Below are 17410 nucleotides of genomic sequence, written 5' to 3'. Positions count from 1 at the left end.
GATACATCACCTAAGGCAACAGAAACAAAGGAAAAAATGAACACATGGGACTACATCAAACTCAAAACCTTCTTCACAGCAAAAGATACAGTCATCAAAATGGAAAGGCAACCCACTGTATGGGAGAACATAATTGCCAATGATATATCAGATAAGGGGTTAATTTCTGAAATATATAAGAGTGCTCATACAACTCAACAAAAGGAAGCCAATGAACCCAATTAAAAAATGGGCAGAGGACCTAGAGAGACACCTCTCCATTCAGGACATACAAATGGCTAAGAAACATTAAGAAATGCTCCTCATCACTAATCATCAGAGAGATGCAAATTAAAACAACAATGAGGTATCACCTCACACCTGTCAAAATGGCCGCCATCAACAAATCATCAAACAACAAGTGTTGGCAAGGGTGTGGAGAAAAGGGGACTCTAGTGCACTGCTGGTGGGAATGCAGACTGGTGCAGCCACTATGGAAACAATATGGTGTTACCTCAAAAATTAAAAATTGAACTGCCACCCAGTGATCCCACTTCTAGGAATATACCCTCAGAAGCCTGAAACACCAATCAGAAAGAATATATGTACCCCCATGTTTGTAGCAGCACCATTTACAATAGCTAAGATTTGGAAACAGCCCAAATGTCCATCAGTAGATGAATGGAAAAAAAGCAGTGGTACATATACACAATGGAGTACTATGCAGCTGTAAGAAAGATCTCTTATCCTTTGAGACGACATGGAGGGACCTGGAAAGTGTTATCCTAAGTGAAACAAGCCAAACAGAAAAAGACAAGTATCATTTGATCTCACTTATTTGTGGAATATAATGAACATAACAGTCTGAGGAATGAGGTAGTCCCTAAGACGTGGAAGTGGGTTACAGACTGACAATCCCCAAAAGAGGGGGTGGTGGGAGATAAACCAGAGAACTTATATGCATGTATGCATGAACAATGGACATGGTACAACAAAGCTGAGGACAGGGCGGGGAGGGACAGGGAGGGGGGAATCGGTGGCTGTAAAAGGAGAAACATCTGTAACAAAAATAAATAAGTAATTTAAAAAACAAATTAAATTGATTTAAAAATAAAAAAAATAAAATGTGAAGTTTACTCTATTATTAAGCTAATTTGTGAAATACCTTTTAGGTCATCATTCAAAATATACTCAGATATGAATAATCTTAAATAAAAGTATTTTTCCACATTTAAAGTACCTTAAAATATCCCTAAGATGAGAGTCCATAATGATTTATTATATAGAATGAGAAAATATTATGCTTAAAGTTATGTGATGAGTCAAAAGTAACATTATTGGATAACATTAGTCTTTGTAGTTCTCAAACTATGTCATTTGATCGGAATTTCTCATATAAGAAAGATGTGTGTATTACTTGTTAAGATTAAAAGTTAATTAGTATCTGTGATGGTTAACTTAATGTTAACGTGGCTGGGGTACAGAGTATCCCAGGGCCTTTTGGTCCAACATTATTCAGGTGTATCTGTGAGGGTATTTCTCGATGAGGTATTTGGATTGGTAGAATGAGTAAAGCAGATTTACTCTCCAGTGAGGGTGGGTCCCATTCAATCAGTTTTGAATGGGGTCCAGTTGAAGTCCTGAATAGAACAAAAAGGCCTGGAAGTAAGCTGTAACTCCATCTGCTTGGTTGCCAATATTTATTCTGGGATATTGGTTTTTTCTTGCCTTTGGACTCAAACTGAAATACTCATTCTGGGTCTTGAGCCTGCCAACATTTGGACTGAAACTGTCCCATCAATTCTCCTGAGTCTCCAGCTTGCTGATTGCAGATCTGGGGACTTGTCAGTCTCCATAATCACATGGACCAATTTCTTATAATAAATCTCTCTACACACACACACACATACACACACACACACACAGAGCCACACTCACTCACCTCCCCCAGATCCCCATTAATTCTGTTTCTTAGAGGAAACTTGAATAATACAGAGTTTGGTATTAAGAGTGATCTCCAAAAGGATCAGTATTTTAAGGATGAGTTTTCTGAATTGGTTGTGGGGTTTCTGGAATTGACCTTCTAATATGATTAGTTAAGATACTAATGACTCTTTCTAGCAGTAAAGAAAACACTGATGATCCATAGGATGACTGGGCAATGGAAATATGAGAATATCACCATTGTGTACTCTTTTTTTTTTTTTCCTTTATTGATTTTAGAGGGAGAAGTGAGAGGGAGAGAGAGATAGAAACATCGATGAGAGAACATCAATTGGCTGCCTCCTGCATGCCCCCCACTGAGGATTGGGCCCACAGCCTAGGCATGTGTCCTGACCAGGAATCAAACTGGAGACCTCTTGGTGCATGGGTCAACACTCAACCACTGAACCACACCGGCCATACACCATTGGATACTCTTAATCTCTTATGAGAAACAAGGAGCTGGGTGACTGTTTATATAATACTTGCAAATATTTTTGACAAACTAATGACTATAATGAGATTGGCTGGTTGCTCCTAATGTTACTGGACAGAATGGGGAAAGAAAAGGAGGAGCTCAGGAATTCAAATGCCTGCATAAATCTTCATATAAATGACCTGAAAGCTTCTATATGTGCCCTGAAGGAGACTCTTACTTCCTGGAGCCACAGGACTGAGATTACTGAAAATCCAACCCAGATCTTCCTCGCTGGTTGAGTTACAATGCAGATTTAATGTTTAGCCACATGGTAGCAATGCTATTACTCAAGTGAGAGCATTGATTAGTAAGAAATGGGATCCTGAAAACTGGAATGGGACACGTAGGAAAACCCTGATGAAGCTGAGAACACAGAGCCTCTAAACTCTGATGAGTCTTTTTTGCCAGTTAAAGAGGCCTTTCTACCCTCAGTGGGAGTAGCTTCCCTACCCTATCTGAGTGGATTAACTCTGCATTGCCTGAAGAAACTATAATGGCCTCCGCTGAGGTAGTTGTCATGTAAGAAATGCTAATTTTTCTTAGGAACCATTCCTAGCAACTTTCTTTGCTTCTAGACCATAACTAGATTCATGTCCTAGCAGACCCCTCAGGGTAAGGTGCAAAGTATGGACCATGAGGAAGTACACTGTACTTCAAAAGAACTACTTGAGTTTTCAATTTATACAGATGGAAATCTGGGGAACATCTGTGGAACTGGATGTTAAGGATACGGAGTAATGATAGAAAGAACATAAAGTTGGATCAGACTGAATTTACTGAAATGGACTCACTAGGCTGAGATTTTGCATTTAATGTTGCAACTTGGGTTGTTTGGTTGGAACATAGACCAAAAGGTCACCCACAGTGAGTTGGAAGTGTTGGATCTGCCTTGTTTTAATGTAGAGATCTTGTAAAAAATGTCTAAACCTGTAGAGAATTTTAATAAGAGTTATTTGAGCCAAACTGACCAGTGCTGGGGAGCAAGATCTCAAATGCTCCAGGGGATAACAGTTTTGCAATTTCCTTTATGCACTTGAAATAAGGGGGGAACATAAAGAAGATTACATTGAAGTGGGGGGAAAAGTAAGGTGGTTATTGGATTACAGGATAATTAAAATTATGTAATTTCTTGAGGGTTAGTACTCCCTTCCAGGGGCATTACTTCAGATATTTCAAAGGTGAATTAACCTATATGCGTAAGAACAATGGACAGGGATGACTTTAAACCTTTTACTAAAGAAGTTATAGGCCTGGGGCATGACTACCCACCTGGAACTGCCCAGTTAGAAATTTATGATCAGATGCCCTGTGAGGTTACCTACCATAGAACACCCCCCACTTTTTTTTTTTTTTCATTCACAGAAGAAGGGATTCAAAGACTTAGGAAGACTGGAATGTTATTGTGGATTTATCATTTAAGACCCACTTACCCACCATGGACAGGTCTAAAAGACATAACTTTCACCATGACTGTGAGAAATAAATCTGTGAAGAGAGCCCCAACATCCTTGAAGAGCTCTGATTGCTTTTCTCTGTATGCTAGACCTTTTAGTGGAAAGTGCAGTCACTGAATTGGGAACCCTAAATACAAGGGAGTAATTGGATCTCAGGGTGGCAGGAGCTAATTGGTGGCATTCAATAACTAAAGGCAAGGTTGGTGTCGCTACCAAAACAAACAGCAGAGTCAAAGCAGCAATCAGAATAGTCTTGACTTAGAAAGACCTGTGGCATTGGCTAATTGATCATGGTGTTTCTAGAAGTGAAATAAATAGAAAACTTATTAAATTTTTACTTGATCTGTATAAGCATAAAAGTTTTAGGTCAAGTGGAAAGTCTATCTTGAATCATAAAAACAGAATCACAGCCCCTCAAGTAATTTCTAGATGAGCCAGTTTAAAGGCCTAGAACTTCTTAAAAGAAGGGGAGACCAGGTCCCCTTGAGGAAGGACTCTGGTACACTGGCAAAATTTTATTTTTTAATTGTCCCAGCCTTTTCTAAAGGGACTTATGCCCTTTTACCAGGGTAACTATGTGTTGGGGAAAAGGAAATGATCAGGCATTTTAAGGACTACTGGACACTGGATCTGAACTGACTCTAATTCCAGCAGACCCAACATCACTGTGATCTACCAGTCAGAGTAGGGGCTTATTGAAGTCAGATAATAACTAGAATTTTAGCTCAGGTTTATCTCACACTCGGCCCAGTGGGTTCCCAGACCATCCTGTGGTTAGATGAAGAGGTGCAGAAGTAAAAGATGCAGAGGTGGTGATTCCCACCACATCTCCATTCCACTCACGTATCTGGTGTGTGCAGAAGACAGATGGATCTTGGAGAATGACAGTGGATTATCATAACCTTAATCATGTGGTGATTGTAATTGCAGCTGCTGTATCAGATGAGGTTTCACTGCTTGAGCAAATTAACACATCCCCTAGTACCTGGTATGCAGCTAATTGGTCTGGCCATTGGTATTTTCTTTATACCTGTCAATCAAGACCACCAGAAGCAGATTGCTTTCAGCTGGCTATGTCAGTAATACACATCCAATTTAAGAGGTATATCAACTCTCTAACTCTATGTCATAATTTAGTTTGCAAGAATCTTGATCACTTGCCACAAGATATTACACCGGTCCATTACATTGATAACATTATGGTGATTGGATCTAGTAAGCAAGAAATAGCAACTACTCTAGATTTATTGGTAAGACATCAGTGTATCATATGGGGGAAATAAATCTGACAAAAGTACAAGGGCCTTCTATCTCAGTAAAATGTCTTGGGGTCCAGTGGTGTAGGGCATGTTGAGATATCCCCATATTGAGGTGAAGCCTAAATTGTTACATTTGGCCCCTACTGCTGTAAAAGAGGCAAACTACATAGTTGGCCTTTGAATTTTGGAGGCAACATAATCCTCATTTGTATGTGTTACTCTGGCTCATTCATCAAGTGACCTGAAAACTGTTAGCTTTGAGTGGGGCCCAGAACAAGAGAAGACTTTGCAACAGGATCAGCCATGTGAGCTGTTATTAGGCTGCATAACCAAGTAGAGCCACTGGTGCTTGAAGTGGCAGTGGCAGATTACAGATGTTATTTGGAACATTTGGCAGGGCCTTGTAGGTGGACTATAGCACAGGACATTGGAATTTTGGAGTAAGCCCTACCATCTCTTGTGGATAACTACTCTCCTTTTGAAAAACAACTCTTGGCCTGCTGTTGTGCCTCAGTAAAGACTGCATGATTACCATGGACCATCAAATTATCATGCATCCTGAGCTGCCCATCATGAACTGTGTATCGTCTGACCCACCAGCCACAAAGTTAGGTGTGTACAGCAGCACTCCATTATCAAATGGAAGTGATACATAGGTGATCAAGCCCAAGTAGGTGGTGAAGGTACAAGAAGAAATGACCTAAATGCTCATGGTCCCCATGCCTGCTACACTGCTTCCTCTCTCAGCCTACACCTGTGACCTAATGGAGAATCCCCTATGATCCGTTGACAGAGGACGAGACTGTTCTGGTTTACAGATGGTGTTGCACAGTATTCAGGCACTACCACAAAATGGACAGCTGTAAAACTAAGTCTCTTTTCTGGGACATCTCTGAAGGACAGTAGTGAAGGAAAATTGTCCAAGTGAGCATAACTTCAAGCAGAGTACCTACTTGTTCATTTTGCTTGGAATATGAAATGGCTAGATGTATGATTATATACCAGTTTATGTGCTGTGGCCGATGGTTTGGATGGGTCTTGGAAGTAACTTGCGTAGAAAATTGATGACAAGGAAATTTGGGGAAGAGGTATGTGGATACATCTCTCTTAATGGGAAAAAATGTGAAGATATTTTGTGTTCCATGAGAATACTCAACCGAAGGGTGGCCTCATCAGAGGAGGATTTTAATAATCTAATGGATAGGATGATCTGTTCTGTGGATACCAGTCAGTCTCTTTCCCCAGCCACTCCTGGCATCGCCCAGTGGACTCAGGAACACAGTCGCCATGGTGGCATGGATAGAGGTTATGCATTGACTCAGCAACATAGGTTTCCACTCACCATGGCCAATCTGGCTACAGCCACCACTGAGTGCCCAAATTACCAACAACAGAGACCAACACTGGGCCTTTGATAAGGCACCATTCCCCAAGGTGATCAGCCAGCTGCCTGGTGACAGGTTGATTACGTTGGAACACTTCCATCATGAAAGGGGCAGCAATTTGTTCTTATTCGACTAGGTAATTACTCTGGATACAGATTTGCCTTCTTTGAATGTATTGCTTCTGCCAAAACTACCACCCCTGAATTTAATAGAATGCTTTACCCACCATTGTGGTAGTCCATACAGAATTGTTTTTGATCAAGAACTCACTTCCTAGCAAATGAAGTGCAGCAATGAGCCTGGGCTCATGGAATTCACTGTTCTTATCATGTTCCCCAGAATCTGCCTTGATAGAACAGTGAAATGGCCTTTTGAAGACTTAGTTACAGTGCCAGCTACAGTCCAATATATGATACTGTTTCTCCCATATGCGGATTTCATGGGCCTAGGAATCAAGAAGTGGCAGTGGGAGTAGCACCATTCACTATACCCTTAGTGACCTATTAGCAAAATTTTTGCTTCCTATTCCCATGATTTCATGCTCTGCTGGCCTAGATATCTTAGTTCCAAAGAGAGAACATGCTTCTACCAAGAGACACAACACTGATTCCTTTCAACTGGAAGTGAAGGCTGCCTCCTGGCTACTTTGGGCTCCTCATACCTCTGAATCAACAGGTAAAGAGAGTTATTGTGCTGACTGTGGTGCTTGATCCTGACAAGGGGAAATTGATCATTACTCCACAGTGGAGGTAAGGAAGACTGTGTCTGGAATACAGGCGATCCCTTAAGGCATCTCTTAGTATTACCATGCCTTGTAATTATGGTCAATTATCTACAGCAGCCCAACCCAGGCATGACTACTAATTGTCCAGACACTTCAGTAATGAAGATTTGGGCCACTCCACTAGGTAAAGAACCATGGCCAGTTGAGGTGCCTGCTGAAGTCAAAGAGAATATGAAGTGGATAGTGAAAGAAGGTACTTTTAAATTCTAGCTATGACCATGTGACCAGTTACAGATAAGGATAGTAATTCTCATGAGTAATGGGTATTTCTCTTTTATTTTTTATGAATATGTTTGTGTATGTATCTTTGTCTTCTTCCCTTTCTTATTACTATGTATTATAACATGCACACTGACTTTATATTATAGTTTAACTATTGTTAATTTTTTATGATAGTATTTAAGATACGGGATATCAAGGAGAAGAGTAAACATCACTCAAGGACTTTACATCCTCTTCTGGGAAAGAGATTTAGTACATTCTTGTTTGTATGAAGGAGAGCGTATCATGTTAGGCAGAATTATGAACTTGTTGTCTTTATTTGGAGAATAAGTATGGTTTTAAGGGATGTGTATGGGTGCCAAATTAATAAGGGTTGAACTTCTCTGATGGTTAATTTTTTCACACTAAAAAGACTAAAAAGGGATTAGTAATATTTCCTTAATATAATCAATTATACAGGTGGCATTCAAATTTTAATTGTTTAGTAAATGAATTTTTATTTATAACTTTTTTGTTTGAATCAGATCTGGATAAGACTCACCCATTTTGATGGATTCATATAAAGATTTCCCCTCTGCCTCTCTTTTTTAAAAATTTATTTCTCAGTTACAGTTGACATACAATATTATTGTGATGGTTAATTTTATGTATCAAATTGACTGGGCTGTGATGTACCCAGACATTTGGTCAAACTTTATTCTGGATATATCTGTGAGGATGCTTCTGGATGAGATTAGTATTTGAATCTATGGAATGAGTAAAGCAGATTGCCCTCCCTAATATTGGTGGGTCCCATTCAATCAGGTCCCATTCAATCAAGCTGACCCTATCGGAGGTAAGAGAGAATTATTCCTGCCTGTCTTCCTTTGAACCCAGCCATTGGTTCTTTTCTACCTTCAAACTTGAATTGAAGCATTGACCCCTTCTGGGTCTTGAGCTTGCCCACCTTTAGACAAGAATTCAGCATTAGCTCTCATGGGTCTCTAGCTTGCTGACTGTAGATCTTGGAATTTATGAGCCTCCATAATTACACAACCCAATTCCTTCAAATCAATCAACCTTTATATAGACATATACATACATACACATATATAATGGATATATGTCTCCCCTATTGGTTCTATTTTTTGAGAAAACCCTGAATTCCATATCCATTTCTGAGGTGTTGTGTAATAGCTGAGAATACTGCTTTTAGTAATCCTTTTGAATAGCTGTTTTAGTTTGGGCCGCTGTAAAACAATACCATAGACTGGGTGGCTTATAAACAGAAGTTCATTTCTCATAATTCTGGAGGCTGGAAGACCAAGATCAGACTTCCAGTATGGTCAAGTTCTAGTAAGGACCTTCTTCCAGGTTGTAGTCTGCTGACTTCTCTTTGTATCCTTACATAGTGGAGAGGACAAGAGCTCTCTGGGGTCTTTTATACAAGGGCACTAATCCCATTCATACGGGCTTCATTCTTATGACCTAATCATCTCCAATGGCCCCACTTCCTAATACCATCAAACACAGGTTATGATTTCAACATTTGAAGGGGGAGGGGACACAAAATTCTATTCATAACTATTTTTTTCCTACTATAAAAATTTAATAAAAATATTGCTACTAACATTTAAGGAGCTTAAAGTTATTTATTTTTCTAACCTAATATCTTACTGCCAAGCACAATCTATAGGCCCTGAATAATTGTTATATTAAATTAACCTGAATATAAATAGAGTTTACAAAGTTACCATAGTAGATTGGCTTGATATATAAATTTTGAATACATTTTTTTTTATTATGAACATGGTCTCTTGTGTCTAAATAGTTTATTGGGTTTCTAAATATTTTCCTGTTGCTTTATAAATTTGGGTTTATACTCCTTTTTTATTTGTTCATTAGATAGTTGAAATTTTTTTTCCTGTCATATACAAAACTATTCCTTCCCTTGCCATCTCCTTCCATAGTTGGTAATCATTTGCCAGTCAGATATTTTCTTTTTAATATTTTAATTTTCCACTTATAACCTAGTTAGTTTCTAACTGGTAATATCTTAAAACCTAATCAACTATTCAAAGTTGATCTGGGTAACTCTGGGTAAGAAACCATGTGCTGATCATAAGTCACTTGAACTACCATCAAAATCACCTAAAGTACTTAGGGAAAATACAGTTTCCTGGTGCCCCCCATTATAGCTTCTGATTGAGAATTTCAGGGGGAGAAGCATCTTTAACAGGCTCTTCAGGGGATTACCAAAGTTTGAGAATCATTGTCCTAGACAATTTTCTCAATCTTTCTTTCTTTATTTATTTTTAATTTTATTTTTGTTACAGATGTTTCTCCTTTTTTACCCCATTGACACCCTCCTCCGTATCCCCCCTGCCCTGTCCCCAGCTTTGTTGTCCATGTCCATTGGTTATGCATACATGCATATAAGTTCTGTGGTTTATCTCTTCCCTCCCCCCTCCACCCCATCTTCTGGGGATTGTCAGTCTGTGCCCTACTTCCATGTTTCTGGGTCTACCGTATTCCTCAGACTGTTATGTTCATTATATTCCATAAATAAGTGAGATCATGTGGTATTTGTCTTTTTCTGCTTGGCTTGTTTCACTTAGGATAATACTTTCCAGGTCCCTCCATGTTATCTCAAAGGATAAGAGATCTTTCTTTCTTACAGCTGCATAGTACTCCATTGTGTATATGTACCACAGCTTTTTTATCCATTCGTCTACTGATGGTCTCAATCTTTTTTTCCCCCTTATAAAATACCTAACCCAAATGCAATGGAAATATAAAAACTTAAAAGCTTTGCAATTCCAAATACTTAAGACAATCATTGATTCCACTACTCAGAAACTACTTATATAGAGGGAAGATACTTTTAAAGTTTGTGGATTACTTCTCTGATAAATGATTACCTAAGTTAATAGCTTTATTTCTGATGAACTTTATCTTTTCAATATCTTCAGACTTTTTTTTTAGGATTTTACTTTTTGATTTGTTCTCTTTCCAATAATGTAACATAATTGTGTATGTATAAACATAATAAACATGTTATTCATTGAATATAAAATTTCAAAACATTTAAAAATGAATCAACCATGGTAGCCTTAAAGTTATTAGTTTCATTCCTACATATCTGATAAGCTACTTGGAAAACTGAACTAAAATTTATGATTAAGTAGTTAAAATAATTTTCTCATTCATTTAAAAAGTATTGAAATTAATTTATTATATATTCTAGGCATTCACACTGTTTGCCACACATTTCTTGGAACTATGCCATATAGATGTCCTGTATCCTAATGTAGAAAACATGCATTTTGAAGTTCAACATGTAAAGAATACCTCAAGAAATAAAGAAGCAATTTTGTACACCTACAAACTTTCTAAGGGATTCACAGAAGAAAAAAATTATGGTATTACATATAGAAATGATATCTGTACACTGAAACTCTACAGATTCTCATAAGAGGAACTTATTCTCCCCTTTATTTGGCTGTCAATCTAAGTAACTTTCCCTCTTATTCTTTGAATGCTTATATACTCTAAGACTTTTTCTATGTCAAACTCCTATTTTACATATTTAAAGCTTATTTTTAAAAATATTAACTAGTAACTATGTAGAATTATAACATATGAAGGCCCCAGAAGTATTAGTGTTTATCCTTAGCAAAATGTAATTTATATTTGCAAGTTATATAATAAATTGAAAATAACGTATTTCTTACACACTTTCAGTTACGGGTTTCTTTGTGTTCTTCGGAGTCTGGGAACTTGATAATTTAATATAAAGCCTTAATATGGGGTATATTACCAAAATATATGATATTCATAAATTTTGTTACATATTTTCTATCTACATTATTCTTGATGTGTCTGAAATCTCGTGGTTTCAGAGAATTTTCAATTGACCTATACATATAAGGTTCTAAAAAATTATTTTAGCTATAAATGTGACCCTTAGTTGTTTTTTTGCTATTTGAAATAGGAAATCAAATAGATAGCTTAAATTGTATCAGATGTTTAATCTTTATAAGCTTCAATTTCATCTATTCAATGGTGATGATTTTCTATATATGTGGGCTTGTGAAGATTAAATGAATTATCAAATATGAACTACCTCATATAGTGCCTAGCAATTACTAACTTCTAAGTAAATGTTAGTGTGCTTCTATTGCCTCTAAAGAATAAATACAATAAGTTATTAGCATAAGTAGAAAGTGTATATGGCATTTGTACAATAAAATTAAGCTCTGAGAACATGAAACTACTAGTTGGTACTTTGAATTCGCATGAAGTGTGATGACCTACCATTATATCATCTGAGAAATTCCTCCCTCATTGATCTGTCAGAGGTGGGGAACATTTTTCTGCCAAGGGCCATTTGGATATTTATAACGTCATTTGTGGACCATACAAAATTATTAACTTAAAAATTAGCCTGCTAGTCAGGCTAATTTGGTGAAGCGTGTAATGTTAGCTGCTATTGATTTCATGAGCCTTATATGGCCTGCGTCATACATTCCCCACCCCTGATAGAGGGACATTCAGCTGTGTGGTCACCTCTGTGACTAAACATTTTTCTCACTTGCAAAATACATCTACTTTGACCTTCTGTTAAACAAATGCATTTGTAGTTGGTCAATGTTATTACTATTACTCAGTTTTGTAATGACCTCTTTTATTTTTCCTAACATGTCTCCCTGTATCTCAGAGATATCTTGAGAGATAATTGATCTAATTAGACTAATAGGTCTTAGACACATAATTAAATCTAGTAATTGTTAAGTTGACTTTGGAAAGCTTAATCTTGAGAATTTTCAAGTGCAGAAATTTCTGAAAAGGGAAGTTTATATCTGTGAAGAAGAGATTAATACTGGTTAAAAGAAACATGATGATACCATCAATAATAATATTGAAGCCCCATTATTTATAATTTTAGGATTAAAAGCTGCAGAGGTGTCATCACTCCCACCATCAATTGTCTTGGATGCTAAAGAAATCACAACTCAAATTACCAGACAAATTTTGGTAAGGAACTTTTTAGCAATAAGAATTGAATTGTTTTTCAAATTCCAGAAAATACTTTTAGGGTACATGTTTATATGGCCTTGAATTTAAATATATAGTAATTCATATTAATAATTAAAATATTTAAAATAATCTTCTTTACTTCTCAAAACTCTCTTGGTTTGTTTCATTATAACCTTTCCCAGTAAATCAACTATATAATAGGAGACAAAACTTAAACAGTTCAGTTTCTACAGTACTTTTCACTATGTTTTTATGAGAAAATAGGTCTATATAAAAGTAAGCATTAGAACTAAAAATCTCTATGCACATTTTCAAATCTTTTTTATAGTTTTAAAAGCTCTTCTGTCACCATATGTAAGCCTCATAACTCTTCATGAAGCAGTTAGCTCTGTCTAATAAAAAATAAAAAAGGTATTTTTACTCACATTTTTACAGCTCAGGTTCACAGAGGTAAAGTGATTTGCTAGGAATCAGTAGCTCTGACACTGAATTCATATCTGTTGACCCCAAATTTGTAAATCTCTTTATTTCTTTTTAATATCAGATTGCTTTGTATTGTTTTAAGAATCCAGTGTGTTCAGTAAACTGAGCTGGGAGCAGTATGAAATTTTTTTCAGGTTTCCCATGTCTTTCACATTTTTAACCTGCTTTCAGTTTGTATTGCCTTCCTTCAGTTTTCTGAGGTCCTAGGCTGTGTTATGACTTTCCTTTCCCAGTTAACCCTGCCGAACCCTTTCGTCACTAGTCCTGGCAGTGCTCCACTTCTGAAGGGCCTCGTCCATCACTGCAACTTCTTTCATCGTCTTCTCGGCTTTAGCTTTCCAAATGATGCTCAGTATATACTCAAGACAGGCCAGTTTTTCCCTATTACAAATTAGTATATTTTAACTTTAGTTGAGTATTTTACTGGATAGTTTATTCCTGCCCTTTTTATTGACCAGTATGATTTCTTTACAGTAACTCTTTCAAAACACTTCTACTTCTTCTAAGCCCTCCATCACCTCACTCTCCACAGAGAGTTTGCCTGCTATACTTTTTGAGAGACTTAAGGTCATCTTAATGAGTTCTTGTACCTTTTCTCCTTAAAAATTCTATTGTGGGATTTCCTTTTTCATCCACTTTTGTTCCCTCACCTCAGAAGAAGAGACTGTCTTTCAACCTATTTATTTATTTTTTTATCCTCACCCGAGGACACTTTTCCATTTTTTGTTCAGACAGACAGAGTGGGAGGGAGAGAGAGGAAGAGAGAGAGAGAAACATCGACGTGAAAGGGACACATCGAGTGGTTGCCACCTGCACGACCCAACCAGGGCCGGGGACAACTGCAACCGAGGTACGTGCCCTTAGCGGGAACCGAACCCGGGTCTCTCTGGACCGCAGGCCAACACTCCAACTGCTTAGCCAAACTGGCCAGGGCTATCTTTCAACCTTTTTAAATAAACTTTTCTACCTTCTTTCCAACTCCATTAAGGTATTACTTAATTAGTTTCCTTTCTTCTCCTTGGGTCCTTAGTGGTTTTTTAGACTGACTTTTCTTTCTATCTATCTATCTTTTTTTTTTTTTTTTTTTTTTTTTTTTTTTATGAATTTGCTTAGGTTTTTTTCTTCTTCTAAGAAATCCCTTTTTAAAAATCTTCTCAAACCATATTTCTCTTCTATTTACTGCCAACTTCTCATGAGTAGTCTATATTTGTTTCTTCCCTTTTTCACTTGCAAACTGGATCTTCTTGTCATCCTCTACTGAAATTTTCCTCTTACATACCAAGTAATAATAAAACCTTATGGCCTTTTTTCACTTCTTGTTCCTTATCTCTGTGGCATTTGACACTCCCATTCTTCCCTTTGCATAATCCTTTCCTGTCTTGGCTGCTGCGGAATTGTTTCCCCTGGATGTTTCTAGTCTCTTACTTTCTTAATCACATCTTCTTTTCTTCCTTCATCAGTGCTTTTTATCATTCCATATACTAAATAGAAGTATTTCTAAGATTTTACCCTGTTTGTTTAAAGCTCTGTATTCTTGGTGATCTCATCCTCTCTTCAGCATCCATTTTTATTTCTTTTTTACACTGAATCTGTATACTGTTTGGGGCAAAAATAAATTTACTCTACCAATGTGACATTCTTTTGAGTTAATAAAGCTATTGTAGCACTGGCCAGTGTGTCTCAGTGATTAGAGCTTCGGCCCCCACACCATAGGGTCTTAGGTTTGATTCCCGGTCAAAGGCATATAACTAGGTTACAGGTTCCATCCCTGAGGCAGGTGCAGAAGGCAATCAGTCTCCCCCGCCTCTTTCCCTCTCCTCTCTTTCTCCTCTCTCTGTCTCCCCCACCCTCCCTTCCACTCTCTAAAAAAAAAAAAAATCAATGGAAGAAATATCCTCTGATGAGGATTAGCAAAAAAATAAAAAATAAAGCTATTTTAATATTCATAACCTGCATGTCTTTTTCCATATTCATAACTGTAAGCCTACTTTTGCCCCGCCCTGTGTTTTCTTCATATTTCTTGAAATTTTAATTTATGTTTGTATTCTTTATTAGGTCCAAAATTAAATTTATCATCTTCTGTAAAAACTTTTCATTTCTTAATTTTCAAATTACCCATTAATTAATAATTAATATCAATTAATAATTAATCTTATTTATAACATTAAATGATATATAATATTTAAATATTATTAAAATGTTTATACATATTTTAACATTAGTCCAGCCAGTGTGGCTCAGTGGTTGAGCACTGATCCCATGCACCAGAAGGTTGCTGGTTTAATTCCAGGTCAGCCCATGCCCAGGTTGTGGGCCCAGTCCCCAGTGGGGGCGTGCAGGAGGTGGCCAGTCGATGTTCTCTCTCATCGATGTTTCTATCTCTCCTTCTCCCTTCCTCTCTCTAAATTCAATTAAAAATTTTAAAATAAATTTATTGGGGTGACATTGGCTAATAAGATTATATAAGTGCACGATGCTTTTGCTGTATCTGCTTTAGGTGTTTTCTGCATCCAGAATGCCCTCCTTTCTAGGTGCTTCTGTCCATCAAGATTCATTCTAGCCACCCTGTCATAGTTAAGCTCTTCTTGACCTGAGCTGGAAATGAGTTCTTCCTTTAAGCATTTTGTATTCTCTTATGGGACTTATCATAATTATGTTAATCATCTGCTTATGAACATGTCTTTTGCATTGTAAGACTGATCTTGAGTTCATTGTTATGTCAGGTAGACATTTTTGTATCTCCTATAGATATAAACACAAGGTATGGGGCCCAGAATATAGATGATAATGGATATTCAATAATTATTTGTTATTTAAATAATAAAATGATAGTTGATCAATGTATTAAATAGATGATAGGTAAATATATGATAATCTTATTCTACTCATGAAATCATAATTCATTTTTCCTATAGTGAAAGTAGAAAAATATCTGGAATTGCTTGCTATTAAGAAAGATTTAAAGAATTTTATTTCCCTCAGTAAAGGGAAACTCACTAAGACTTTACATACACTGTTAACATTGAAAATGCTGATTCCCCTATCCAGCTTAGGCAGAGAAGTGAATGAAGAATTTTCTAGCTGTACTTCCAACCCTGAGCTACTTTTCAAGGAATGAATATGTAAAGGTCTCCCAAAGTATTAGAAAATTCCCATTTTAAACATTATTTCTTGGGTAACCTTAAATAGTTTGTTAAGAATCAAAGCATAATTTTAAGTAGCTAATTTTGTTGCTTATTTTAAAAAGTAATTTACCTCTCAGGCAGTATTTTATCTTAGGGTCTAGCAGTTTCTATATATGAACTCTCTTGGGGGACAAGCAGTTTATTGATGACCCATTCTGTCCACAAATTTGTCTGTTGGGGGAATTAAAATAGGAGATAGCAGAGTGGTACTCTTGGGTGACAATTAAAATTGCAGATACTGCACAGCAACGAGCAGTGCTCTTTTCCCATTCCTTTTTAATGTAGAGCACGGCTGTGTGGATTTTCTATTATTTTTTGGTATTGTGTTGAGATAGTTGACCTACTTAGCAAATTTCCTTGTTGAAGGGTGCTTTTCAAGGATACAAGGATCTGTCATAAAATTGTAAATGCTCTTGAGAACATTTGTTCTCCAAAATATTTCTTTATTTTTTGTGGCATATTTCTTGTTAATTGATTGGAATTGACTTATCTGAAGGGATTAGTTAACCCTTGAATTCTATATTTCTATTAAAAGATATAAAAAATTACTTAAATTTTAATGTAAGAATAATAGTAGTTATATTTTAATTTATATATATATATTAATTTTATATATATATATATATATTCAATAACAGGAAAGCCAAAGGAGTACCCCTGAGAAGGAGAGGCAGAGAGCTGTGTACCATCTAGCTACTAGGCTGGTCCAAACTGCTCGAAACTCTCGGCTTGACCCAGACAGTTTACGGACGTATTTAAGGAATCTCAAGAAGAAGTATGAAGCGGATTTTCCCAAGGCTGAGCAAGTTTCAGGAATGACTGAAGAAGAAGAATAATTCACATCTTATACAGATGAAATAATATGTTTTAATGTGAGAAAACTTGTATCCATTTTTCCCAAGAGCAAAAGCAAATAGTTGCTGAATTTTATGTTTTAGTTAACAATTATTTTACATTAACCTCAGACTTATCATCTCCTATGTATTCTGCATGAGAAAATATATGTATTATTACCTAACAATGAGAACTATTTAAAGGACTGAATTTTAGAAAAGAAAGTATGAGGCGATACTTTTTTTTATTTATGAAAACTTACATTATTGTTTTAAGTTTATTTATATTTATAAAGTTATGGTTTAAGATGTTATTGTAAATATCTTAGTTTAAAATAAACTTTAT

At 36.5% G+C, this 17410-nt stretch overlaps 1 protein-coding gene across 1 annotated transcript in view; it reads left to right on the top strand.

The window, feature by feature from the left end:
- The window catches only part of MSH4 (mutS homolog 4), a 71573-nt gene extending 54415 nt beyond the window's left edge, over positions 1-17158 (top strand). The window contains exons 17-19 of the mRNA XM_036256182.1: positions 10771-10945; positions 12472-12560; positions 16870-17158. Coding sequence (XP_036112075.1) covers positions 10771-10945; positions 12472-12560; positions 16870-17067 — 462 coding nt within the window. The 3' untranslated portion in view covers positions 17068-17158. The remainder of the gene's footprint in view (positions 1-10770; positions 10946-12471; positions 12561-16869) is intronic.
- The last annotated feature ends 252 nt before the right edge of the window (positions 17159-17410 follow it).

This window comes from Molossus molossus, unplaced genomic scaffold (assembly GCF_014108415.1).
Source record: "Molossus molossus isolate mMolMol1 unplaced genomic scaffold, mMolMol1.p scaffold_m16_p_12, whole genome shotgun sequence".
Lineage (NCBI taxonomy): Eukaryota > Metazoa > Chordata > Mammalia > Chiroptera > Molossidae > Molossus > Molossus molossus.
This window is presented reverse-complemented; position numbering and strand designations above follow the sequence as displayed.